The sequence below is a fragment of the Osmerus eperlanus genome, chromosome 6 (assembly GCF_963692335.1).
Source record: "Osmerus eperlanus chromosome 6, fOsmEpe2.1, whole genome shotgun sequence".
Classification (NCBI taxonomy): domain Eukaryota; kingdom Metazoa; phylum Chordata; class Actinopteri; order Osmeriformes; family Osmeridae; genus Osmerus; species Osmerus eperlanus.
In genome coordinates, this window is record NC_085023.1 from 17,686,486 (window position 1) to 17,699,363 (window position 12,878).

General features: G+C 42.0%; 2 protein-coding genes across 2 annotated transcripts; both read right to left on the reverse strand.

Annotated features, from left to right (window-relative positions):
• Positions 1 to 2,783: 2,783 nt before the first annotated feature.
• LOC134022904 (cytochrome P450 26A1-like) lies at positions 2,784 to 5,859 on the reverse strand. Its single transcript, XM_062464650.1, has 7 exons — positions 5,519 to 5,859; positions 5,091 to 5,315; positions 4,705 to 4,986; positions 4,436 to 4,585; positions 4,206 to 4,340; positions 3,699 to 3,851; positions 2,784 to 3,537 (listed from the first exon to the last, which is right to left on the reverse strand). Exons 1-7 carry the CDS (start codon positions 5,705 to 5,707, stop codon positions 3,196 to 3,198), a joined length of 1,476 nt encoding a protein of 491 aa, XP_062320634.1. The 5' UTR covers positions 5,708 to 5,859; the 3' UTR covers positions 2,784 to 3,195.
• Positions 5,860 to 7,298: 1,439 nt separating this feature from the next.
• Positions 7,299 to 12,662, reverse strand: LOC134022529 (cytochrome P450 26B1). The gene is made up of 7 exons (XM_062464105.1): positions 12,430 to 12,662; positions 11,534 to 11,798; positions 10,914 to 11,138; positions 10,420 to 10,695; positions 9,687 to 9,842; positions 9,059 to 9,496; positions 7,299 to 8,562 (listed from the first exon to the last, which is right to left on the reverse strand). Exons 2-7 carry the CDS (start codon positions 11,735 to 11,737, stop codon positions 8,212 to 8,214), a joined length of 1,650 nt encoding a protein of 549 aa, XP_062320089.1. The 5' UTR covers positions 11,738 to 11,798; positions 12,430 to 12,662; the 3' UTR covers positions 7,299 to 8,211.
• Positions 12,663 to 12,878: the final 216 nt, after the last annotated feature.

A 12,878-nucleotide genomic window follows, 5' to 3' on the forward strand; every position in this document is an offset into this window, starting at 1 on the left:
TCCACCCCCATTCCTCTCTCCCACTTCTATCTGCCTCACTCTGCCTCTCTGCTCTCTTTTTTTGTCCAATGGGGCTCAGAGCTCCTAGTTCTCCTGGCTGCAGAGGATTCAGGAAAACAAAAACAGCCGATGCTTGATTTAGCAGCGATTGTTTTAACTTCCCTGTGAACTCTGCCTGACCTGTAGGCACGGAACAAGTTTTTGCAGTTAGTGATTTGGCGATGAGGATTCAGCTTCCTCTCTCGTTTTGCTTCGCTGCAGGGCTGGGTGTTGTTCAAACTGGCAGACGGAACTGAACATTTGCTTACAGGTCTCATGGGCAAACTCAAGTTAGACAAAAGCCTAAGCTTGTATGGCTTACTGGTTGTTTTTTTTACAAAGTAAACTTACTTTATTCTTTTAAAGATTCCATTTTGATTTAGCAAGATGCCCCACAGGTAAATTATTAGGTTAGTGTCAAAGTTATTTTTGGACAATGAAAATCGTTATAAATTAGAATAAAAAATGTGTACGTAGGTTCATAGTCTAGAAAGATTGAACGGATTTGCTCTAAAAGCCAGACTTATTTTGTAACTTGGCATTGTCCCAATCATAACATGGTTGGTTTGCACCCCATTAGATTGCACCTGAAGTGAGATTTAGGAGGCTTGTTTGTGGCCTCTACATTCTACAGTTGTTTTTTTTGTATGTAGAAAAGCTTTGATGGATTTGATTGATATGGATCAATAAAATATAATGTTTTAGAGCGATATGGGATGGTGGGTGTCATTGGCCTTTAGTTTGGTGAATATACCCCTTTGTCAAAAATGCTGACGTAAAGTGTGGAGATCTGTGTTGTGGCCTGAATGTAAACTGAAGTAGCTGTTCTGGGCCTGCAGCTCCTTGCACCTGGGCTCAGTCTCTCTCACACACACACACACACACACACACACACACACACACACACACACACACACACACACACACACACACAGACACACACACACACAGACACACACAGAAACACTATCTTATCATATTTTAATCCTTACATTTTCCCATGACACCAGATGTGTTGTACTAAATTAATTGTTAGGGGAGGTAGAATGGAGGAGGGAGGGAGAAAAGATGGGGCAGAGGGAGCGTTTGGAGGGAAACAGCCAGCGGCCTCTGTCAGTCAGGAGCTCCAGAGGAGGTTCCAGCTTGTCCTCAGAGTGGCTGACTGCTGGAATGCTTCAGCAACAGATGTTGTCAGACACAGCCAATAATTATCTCTCACCTTGGCAGAGCCCTGCCTCTTTTGGCCCTTACTCCTTCTGTGCTAACAGCTTGTGTGCTTTCCTATACCAGGTTACTGCAGGAGGATGCAATAGTCATATCTCTTTCAACACATCTTTTACTATCTCCTCAAACTCTCTATCACACTCTTCCTCTCTTTACCGGAACTTTTCTCTCTCTGCCTTTCCTTTCTCTCATCCTCTCTCAGAATCACTTTCTAACTTTTTTCAACTTTTCCGCAAAGTAATCACATTTTAGGGATTGTAAATCCATTTGTAATATAATAACAGAAGTACAGTAGGTGTCTGATGGCTGGACGTTGTTTCTAAGTCCTCCTCAATAACTAATTTCGTTTTTAAGACTTCCGAGCGTTTTAATGCAGTTTCAAACACAAAGTTAAACCCACAGCCTAACAGGATTCTGACATTTTATCTTTTGGAGGTGGATAAACTGGTGACATAGATTTGCGGTCGGGTAAATTTTTCTCTAAATAGGTCTCTTTTACCTCATTATTATAATTAACTGTTCTCCCAATGACCTGGAAAAGCTATTTAGAGAAATCATTATTGATGTGTATCTTTTGTAAAGCCTATAATACCGCTGCCCTCTTTCCACAGAGAGTCTGTAAAAGGTTAGAAGGTCAGTTTTAATTTACATTTCCTTGGGGGGCTTTAAAGGTGCCCTTACCTAACTTTAGAAAGGATGGTTAAACACCCCTATCACAGTCACCATCTGCCCTCATTAACTCTCATTTCACAAATCTCTGTCCCTTATCGTGTTAAGGGGAAAGTCTTTGAACCAAAACCGTTTTAAGTAGAGAAGAATTAATGTTGTAGGAGAGCATGAACTCTTACAACTTCAAATGCTCTCTTTCATTGTTCCATGGATGTCAACAATTCCCAAATACCCAAACCATAAAATATATCTAAAATTTGTACCTGTTCTTCTATGAATCTAACTGACAAATTGCTTTTACTCCTCCTCTTTCCCCTCCCCTCCTTTACTCATCAGAGAACTATTTGAATGGGCACATGAAAGTCCCCCCCCCCCAACCCCATCACTGCAATCTCACGGCCCTTCTTTATCACTGAACTTTTCTTGACCCCACAGCGGCTTCAGAGCAGCCTCTCCCCCTCGATTCTAAATAATACCAATGGTCTGCTAAAAGGTAATCTGATTGGCCATTAGAGGGGATGGACATGGTTGAACAGGAGGGCAAGAGTGCACCAGACATGCAAATGACGTTAGGAGAGCTTTCATCCATCCTGCTATGAAGTGAAAAGTATCATCTTCTCTCACATGAGAACAGTAGCGAGGGGGGAAATGATCTGTTCTAAGTGATTGTTACCTCCTCCTTGTCTTGACCTGCCTACCCCTCTGCTGCACCACAAGCCTGACTGCAAACGGCTTGGATCAGTCGAGTGTGTGTGCAAAAAAGAGCGGGAAAGAGAGACAGACGGAAAGAGAGTGAGATCATTTGTTTAGGTGTTTTAGAAGTCATTTCTTGGCATCATTGCAATGTTTTATTAATAACCTTTCACACACCTAACATATTATCCAAAGGGGCCACAAAAACTGCAAACAAAATAACTGCATAAAATGTCAATAGTTTACAGAAACGTAATTCTCTCAGAAATGTATTGCAACATAAAGTACCTTTAAATGCATCCATTCAATTTCGATAAATATCTAGCGGTGGAAAAATATATACATGCAATCCGAAAAATAAATGTGAAGTTATTCTCAAATATTAACATGAGTGCGTTAATTTCGTCATTGCTGAATTATAACTAAATTCCATATACTTCCTCATAAAGTATCAGCACATGTCACATTAGATGACACTTTAACTCCTAGAACAGATCATCTCAAGTCTAACCAAAATCTTGTTTCAATGTTAGGGCCTATGTCTGTACATGAGACACTAGCCTCTAGGTCCTAAGGTTCTGGCCAGCAGGTGAACTTGGTGGGCAGGTTGTCAGTGGGGTAGACAGTGGGGCCTGTCTTCATGGTTGGGGGTCCATTCAGCAGCCTCCAGTCACATCTGGAGACCAGCTCCACCACAAAGACCTTTAGCAGGACTTTGGCAAACTCTTTCCCCACACAGATTCTGGCCCCGCCCCCAAAAGGGATGTAGCCAAAACGGGCCGAGTCTTCTGGTGACTTGTTATCCAGGAAGCGCTCCGGCTGGAAGTCCCCCTTGTTGGGCAGAGCTTCCAGGACATCATGGGTGTCACAGATGCTGTAGATGACATTCCAACCCTGGGGAATCTGGTAGCCCTGAAACAGGTCAGTTGTAGAATTTGGGAATTATTTACCGTAGTAAACCACAAGGCTACATGATGGGCCAGAGAACTCAAATTGTCATGTTCAAGTTAACACACACAAAAAAAACATCTGAATAAAACGTTATGTTATTTATTTTGTTCAGGCAAGCTTACGTTTAGCTCAAAAGTTTTGAGTGCAACTCTGAAGCCCCCGGGAACAGGCGGGTTGATCCTCAGGGTCTCTTTGATGACACAGCTGGTGTACTTGAGCTGCTCCAACCGCTCCATGTCCAAGGGCTTGTCCTCTCCCTGACTTCCCATAACATACTGTCAAATACACAGGAGAGTGTGAGGCTATAAAGGTAGACTCTCCTGGAGTATCCATGACACTGGGTCACAACCACCACCCTCCCTGAGAGTAGAAATGTAAACAATAGAAATAAAATAAACATGGCACCACAGAACCATTAGGAAAAATGATGAAACCCTCTAAAAAAGAAATACATCTGTTTAAGCACTATGGAGCCATCTAGAACACATTTTGGGCAGATAGAATGTACCTAAAGAGGGTGCCATGACATGTGGATTGAAAACATTTGATTGATTCAAATGGCTCTATAACAACATTTCTTGGGTGATAATCGGACAACTGATAATAATAACCGAAAGCTTTTTATTCACCTTTTCCTGCAACTCCTGCCGAACTTTACGCACCACGTGTGCGTGCAACCCCAGGAACATGACCATAGAGGTGGCGGTGCTAGCTGTCGTCTCATGGCCACCAAATAACAATTCTGTTGCGGATTCCTTGATTTCCTAAAGTGGTTTATTAGAAATTACGATTTAAAAAAATTAAATATTCATATAGATATACATAATTGTGAGAATTTGACTGGATGAAATAACTGTACCTGCATGCTCAGTCTCTCATCGTTCTTCTCACCATTCTCTATCAATAACTGAAGAGCATCCTTATAGTTGTTGTTTTCACACGTTTTGAGAAGCTTCTTCTTGATGTTCTGCTCTATTTTGGAGTGGATGATATCGCGTGCTCTCAACCCCTACAAATGGGGAAGACAATTGACAAATTGACAATTGAAGACAAACCCATAGATCAATTACGCCAGCACGCACCGAGCACCTTCAATCATTCTGATAAATAATTTGACAAACAGCATACCCGATACAATCCGCTGAAAGGAACATCGATCGGTAAAGAGAAAAGATTCTTTGTCATTTCTTCAAACGCCTGTACTAATTCTCTCTCGTCCGCCTTTGTTTGATCCGGCTCGAACCCCAGCAGAATCCTCATCGCAATTCGGAACATGAGTCGCTTCATCTCGGGGTAGACAAGGACACAGGTGTCGCTCTCTAGCCACCCGTCCACCGTGCCTCTCACCTCCTCCTGGATTACAGGGATATACTGCTCCAGTGCTTCCCGGGAGAACGCTTTCAAGATAGCCTACACCAAAGGAAGAGAAAGAGAATGAGAGACAGGACGACAGCCATGCAAGTAGACCATGATCAACATAAATGGTTTTATTTGTACACAAAACAGATAAATACCCTTTTTTTGCTCTTGTGATGCGCGCCATGGGCGTTGGAGAGGGTGTGCGAACCAAGGATGATTCGGACCGAGGCTGGCCACTGCGCTGCGACTAGCTTGTGCTCTGACAGGAGAATCTGCTTGACATTCTCCGAGCCCATTATCCGCACCGTGGGACACCCAAAGAGATGGGTTTTATATATGTACCCATATTTCTGACGTTTTATTCTCAGGAACTTTCTTCTCTGGAAAATAAGGAAGATGGTTGTCCTATTTTAAAGACAAAAATCACTGTTGTTTTATTATTATTGTGTATTGCGACAATGTAAAAGAATATAGGGTACATCATTTGTTTCAAATGTGTGATGGAAAATCTGAAGCTCCTGTCGATTTTGCCTCTTAATTGATGCGAGTCGAAGGAGGAGGTTTCTCCATCAGTTTAGCCTACCTGAAGGACCATCTGCAGCGTCTCTCCCAGTAGCGGCAGTCCCATAGTACCCGGCGGCAGCGCACCACGACAGGTTGGGTCGCATCCACTGATGACGTACATCTCCCACAGTTTCACCGCCGCCGCTATCAGCAAAAGCGGCAGTACGAGAGTACAGAGGGAAGTTACAAAAAGCGTGTAAAAACTCATCTGGAGGTGGAGCGAACCAGTGGGGAAATAAAGAATTCAGGGGCTTTGAAGGGAACGCAGGCTCTCAAACGTTACTCCTTGACTGGTATGTTTCCCACCCCATTCCGAGCTTTTATAAGTCCGTTTTACAGTTATTCTTGGCCCCATCTTACCTTGGTCAAGACAAATTAGTTCACACAAAGTTCATCTTTAATTGGGATACTGGGCTCGCGCACCGTGCTCCGCCCCTAGCGGACTGGCAGAAATGTTTAACTATTTCCCGGAGGGAGGCGGTATGATGCGCTAGCTGTAGACTTCTACTTCCACCCTACTACACCCCCTTAGCCTTCTAAATAACTTAACTTAATAAATAAAAAACGAAAATATTAGATATTGGTCACATGAATAGAAAAATGCACATTGCTAATCTGTAAATTGTTGTGTATGTGTTTTTCTTATGTAGGAAACACTGTAGCAGATATTCCAGTCGAAATTGACCAGTCCCTTTCAATATGATAGATAATATGCGAAAACAATGTCCGACATGTATGCTATAATGCCCACAGGACAGTTATTTTAGTTTAATAGATCGGTTATAAATGCATTTGTGTAGCAGTTGGTCTTCATGATATCTCTGTGATGCATCACGGTAAATCCTTGTTTTTACATCCATAGGCTTCTGCGCCCTACCAATGGGAGGACGGCGGGGGCTCGCTCTCTTGCTCATTTACTCGTGATGGGGCTCGAGCTCTGACCTGTATGTGACCTACAACACGGACCATGACATCCGTGTGAACTTCAGTGCAAAACGTCGCCAAGTTCACTCTCTGGATAACAAGGCACCAAGGTCCTATGGTGCACATAATTAGAGGGGGTTTGTATTTGTCCTCACTCTTCCGGGCTATTCTTCGACTGTCAATCATAGCAATCAAGTTTAGGGCACACTGGTGACCTGTGTCAAAGAAAGAGGTCAATGGCGTTTAAAGCGGGCCTCATCATGTGCTAAATATTTGTAGTAGGCCTATATTTTGTTCAAGAATAGCTAACTGTAATACGTTTGTATATCGTCCATCTGAAATGGAAAGACTGTATTTTCAAAGAACGTACCAACTCCAACAAATCATAATTTTAAGAATTTCAATTCGAGAACCAATTTACGTTAAGTAAAAATTACATATCGGCCTATATATTTTTTTTTTACCTGTCATGACGTTAGCCTAGGCAACTTTTTGTTGCATTTTGTTACTGTCAAAATTATGCTTGGGGCAAGTGAAATAGTGAACAACCGCTTGTGGATTTTTACGAAAAGCCTATAATTTTAGCTGCCACTAATTAAGATAGCCTTTCCTTGCAGGGTAACTGCCTAATCTTAAAACAAAATGTGTTATTCAGAACATAAATATGTATTAGTCTTTGAACATGAAAGAATTCAAAGGATAATTAAGCCTCTTCAAGAATAATTAGCCTAAATATATGACACATTTCACGCTCAAACCAACATTTCATATGAAAAAAGATTTAACAACAGCTAGACTAACTAAACGGATTTAGTCAATTTTGACTGTTCAACAACGTTAACCTGATGGTTAAATTATTCACAAGCAAAACTCACTAATATTCAGTTATTTACTTCTCATAACAACAATTTCACTACAGTACAAATAATAACAGCCAATTACAAATAACATGTAGGCTATGAACAACAGGACAATTAGGCAATGTACAAACTCCATAAAGGAGAAAAAGTGCTATCTCCTTCCATGAAAACATTAATCAGATAATTTCACAGCGCTTCAATTATACCTACATAATCCACTAGTGATTATGAATAACAATGAAGATAATAACAAAATAGTAATAATAATAATAATTATGCAAATGTCTAATAAAATAGCTGAATTATTATAAACTAAACTGTATTGGCGTTCATAGCCATTGCACTACAAAAATAGAAAAATTAAGCTATAGCATAACCTTTAAATATGGCTGTATAATAAAGTAATCAATTCTAGCTTTAAAAAAATTGTTATAGGGCTTATACGATGCTCTTTAAATAAAGCTTATGTAATGCTTCTTCATTTAATACATACCCTAATGGATAAGATTATATCACATTATACGCACACACTGAACATAAACATTTAAAATGGCATTCCTGGATATATTGGTAAAGATCAAGTGCAAGATCTGTTTTGCATTGGACTTGTGTAGACTAACTAAGCAGACCTGAGCAGCCAAGACAGTGATATTAGTCCACTTCCTTGGACTTTTTTGTTACGTTCCAGAGGTGGGCGTGCAGGTGTCCATAAGAGTTCAGCCACTTAAAGCAATGATGCATAAAAATGATAGGTCTCCTCAGGTCACCAAAGCATACGCCTGCATTGGGTCCATTCGACAAGGATTTGTTGGTCCAAAAATATTCCAAGCTCTTCTGGACAGTGATAGTATAGTTATTGGTGTTATACTCTGATTCAATAACTTAAATGTGTTGTAGAAGACAAGTGTGAAACCTCTGCCCGGTGCCTCTAAACTGCATCTGTGTGTGCATAACTAAAATGCACATGCAGCCCGTTGACAGGATGGACAATTGGAACAGTTTGCATCTTGGGGAACGATTCTGTGGCCAGGCTCCATCTGCATGTGCTGAGCAGCTCCACCGCCAGGGTTTTTAATATCATCAGGGCTAGTTCCTTACCGACGCACCTCCTAACACCACCTCCAAATGGAACATAATTGAAACGCCCTGTCTTGCCCTCGTCACGCTCACTCCCAAAGCGGTCAGGGTCGAATCTCTCTGGGTCGTGAAACACTGGGGCGGTGTCGTGGGTGTCCCGGATGCTGTACATCACGCTCCACCCTTTAGGGATCTGGTAACCCTGGTCAAGACAAACACAAATATACAATCAATGTTTTTTATGAACTATGATCTTTTTTTCAGTTATGTAATAAGTTATAGGAACAGATGATTAAACACAAAATTGATGTTTTTGTCCAAATCTAAGTCTATGGAATCCAATGTCCCCATCCCAAATATCATATGGAGTTTAAATGGTAACTCCTAATTTACCCCATTTTCATCTAGCTAACCCACTCCCTCTTCAGAGGTTTTGTGTGTTTAGGAATCCGGTCACATGTAGAGATGCAAGGTATGGGAGATGCATGTGAGCGCACACTGACAATGGGTATGTGAACACACCTCCGATTACTTTCAGAGAAAGACAGAAATGGTGTTATGTTTGTGATGTGCGACTATCCCAGTCTAGATAAAAGCTATTTGATTAAATGTGTTGGCCGAACTGCAGGGTGAACTGAGGTAATTCAAGATGGGGCTATTTGCAATATATGATCTCAGTACCAGAAAGGCAAACTTACGTCCAATTCAAATGTCTTGAGCACGGTTCTGTATCCGCCGGATACCGGGGGGAGAACACGGAGCACTTCCTTGATTACACAGCTAACATACTGCAGCTGACTAAGTTTTTCCATCGTTAGATAAGGTATATGGGACCGAGATGTAGGTTTCTCTTCATCGGAGGCGCCGTGAACATTCCCTTTCCCATTTAGCAATGAGGTGGTCTCTGTGTCTGGGCTCCCGTGGTCGTCTTGTGTGGTTTCCAAAGGGCCTTTTAAATCCCCCTCTTTGCCTGGGCAGCTGTGTGCTCTATGGGCCTCATAACCCAGCCCCTCTGTCTCCAGCTCCTGTTGGGCTTTCTCCACCACCGCAGGGTGCTTCAGGAGCTGGAGGACAAGGGAAGTGGAGGCACTGGCAGTGGTAGAGTGAGCTGCAAATATCAACTCAACTGCTGTCTCCTAGAAAACACACACACACACGTGTTAAGACTGTAGTATTCCGTCGTAAAATAAACAATACATAATGGCCTATTTGCTTGTTAATATTTTCTCTATGAGGCAACTGAGATTATAGCTACTATTAAACGGATTAACAACTCCTGTAAGTAAACCACCTCCTCCTTCCCCCACACCCCCTGATGTGACCTACCTTCAACTCTTGGATACTTAGTTCGTACCCGGTCTCCTTGGCGCTGCTTAGCATATAATCAAATGCATCATAGTACTCTTCCGTTTGTTGCCTCTGCATCTTTTCCTCAATGATTTTCTCCATGCACTTGTGAAGGATTTCCCGCGCTTTTATTCCCTATGCAGAGATAAATCATAACAGGTGTTAGAAATAATACATTTGAGGCCCCAAGGGAAGGCATGACAGTACCAAAACTACCGATTCATTTTATACTTGGCGAGAGCCACATACTCCAAATTGTCAAATTTGAGGCTTTAACCCTCCTGCTGCCTTCGGGTCACATGACCCAAAGGTTCATAATGAACCATCGTTGTGTTTACCCAATTTTACCCAATACAAAAACAAATAAAAATAATTTTCTTTTAACATTTGCAATGTGGGGGGTCTGAGACAGCCCAACGGTTAAAAGAAAATGCTTCACTTTGTTTTTGTATGCGGTAAAGATGTCGCAATACGACGGTGGGTCACAATGACTGATGGGTCAGAATGACCCGAAGATAACACAAGGGTTAATATGTGAGACATAACATCGGCCTGTATTTAGATGTGATGTTATTACTTTTTTTATATGCCCCCTTCAAATCAAAATAAAATGTTACTTGTATAGCCCTTTCTACAAGCAGTGCCACATGGGGCTTCACTGATGCCCACAGATCAGCACCTATAACCAACCTAAATGTCTACACTGACTCACCTTGCGGAGTCCACTCATGGGTGCATCAAAAGGAAGAGAGAAAAGGTTGTTCATGAGTTGCTCGAATATTTGAGCAAGGTAAACAATGCGTGTCTCCTCCATTTGTAGGCCCAGCAGGACTTTGACAGCGATTCGAAATGTGAGAGATTTTGCTGCGGCGTAGACATCCACTGCACCGGGCTCTGAGCACCACTTTGCAATTTCAGACTTGACAACATCTTGCAAGCGGGGCAGGTAAGACTCCAGCGCCCCGCGGCTAAACACTTTTGCCAAGATCTTAAAGAGAAGCATAATAAAAAGTTATCACCAGGTACAAGACATGATGGTATAGAATAATACTGGAAACGAATTCATTACAAACGTTCGCTAATTCTACATTCAAGGCCTATTTATTATGGTAACGGCCCAATTTGATTTATATTTGGAGACAGAGCTTGTACGCAACTTGGCAGTTTTCTTCATTATTCTTTAACTCATAGTCTTTATGTTCTTACTTTTCTCTTTTTCTTGTGAAGATCCCCGATGGAGTTGACCAGCGTGTTTGGTCCTAGGATGATCCGGGTGCTCTGCGGCCATTGAGTGCACACCAAGTTGTGTTCCCCCACCAGAATTTTTCGGATGTTCTCGGCGCCAGTCACCCGGACTAGGGGCTTTCCAAGAAGGTGAGTTTTAAAAACATTCCCGTGCTTCTTTCTCCTGGAGATGTGAAAGTTGGACCCCTGTCATGAACACAGATATGGATGTTTTAAATTTCACGTGCTCTGAAACAAAGTAAGCCCCGTGGATTCCTAAACTAGGCCTACTCCATGTCTTGGCACATGCAGAAGCGGCGAGAAATTTAAACAAAAACGTCTGTTTTTACCACAAGTAATTTCATCAAGTCTACACATGTTACAGTTTCATGAGTTCCAAAAACAATCTCTATTTAATCACAAGTTGAATTATTAATTGGAGATTTAATCCAACATGTGGCACAAGACAAACAACCCTGATCCTTGTGAGAATACATCACCTTGCCAAATGTTTAGTGATTAAGGAGCAAATGATGATTGAACAAGACATATTTTGGAAGCCTTGTAAAACAAACTCAGTGAAGCTAAGTCCTTTATCATACCTGGAAGAGCCAATGGAAAGTTTCCCCCACTAGAGGCCACCCCATGGAGCCCTTGGGCAGCGGCAAGTTGCACTCCTTGTCCCGCGTAATGGTCCAGCGGAGAGCCCACAGTTGCTTGGTGACGACCAGCAGCAGCAGGGCTGAGAGCAGTGATGTGAGCGCAGTGGCCAGCGCTGACACGACGCTGAACTCCGGGAGAAACATCTCCGAACATCCACGTGCTTATTGATTGGCAAATTCTGGCGCGTACACGCTGTTTGTCTCACTGCCCAGAAGACACCATTCATTTTCATATTTAACAGAAAACGAAAGAAATGCAAAGAAAGAAAGAAACAAAAATATTAAAATTCCCCAGCTACAACACGTTAACTCTTCTAATAAATAACAAGCGTGACTCATACAGTGATGAATCATTTTACACATGTCTTAACTCAGATTATTTCACTGGGGGAATACAGGCAAAACGAAAAGGGATTTTAACTTTGTAAAATGTTCGTCTTCATTCCGCCCCCCATACTTACTCCTGAATGACAAGAAACTGACAAGTATTCCAAGTAGTTTTACAGGTTACATGCGCCGGCTTGTCTATTTATGTGCCTTTATAGGTACAGTTCAGGGGGCTCAATAGCCCCTAGGCAGCCCCACATTTTATAGTGCATGGTAATAAATCAGGTAAAAGCGGGGGCATCTCACAGAGATTTAAATACAGTACAGTTGGCCAGCTTTAGAGGCGCAAGAGCCATATAAAGGCGGAGGCTGGCTTACTGTCATTCCTATTTAAATAAGCTTAATCTTTGCCTAAATGCACTTGGTTTAAACCGTATATCTCCTCACAAGTGCAAGGAAGTGAACTGGATAATCAGAATATAAGAGAGAAACCTCAGTTACACACTTACCTAATTCTGAAATACAGAAGCAAATCTTTGACAGCAGCGAGAAATGTGTCCTTTAAAAAAAGTTCTCTTTCCAAACGTCGCCGTCTATTTCTACTCACTGAACTTTACGCGCAGCGCTTTATAAATATTGGGACACAACATGATCCACCTTCACAGATGACGTATTACGTTTTCTGAATAACTAAAGAGCTTGATAAATCGCCAGGATTGGAGAAAACTTTGTGATCTTATAGCAGCACTCGGAGGTTGAGTGAGTGCCAGCGGGGGCGGCTTTCAGAGAGTGTGTATGGGGATCGAATGGCAACTGATGGAGGAGACAGGTAACCAATCGCTGGAAACGCAAAGCTTGACTGACTCCTCTGTTAGCTCAGTGTTCAGTAAGCACATAGCTCTGCTTTTCTATTGCCTCAATTAAAACCTAAATTACTATGTTATAACCTGTAGGCTAT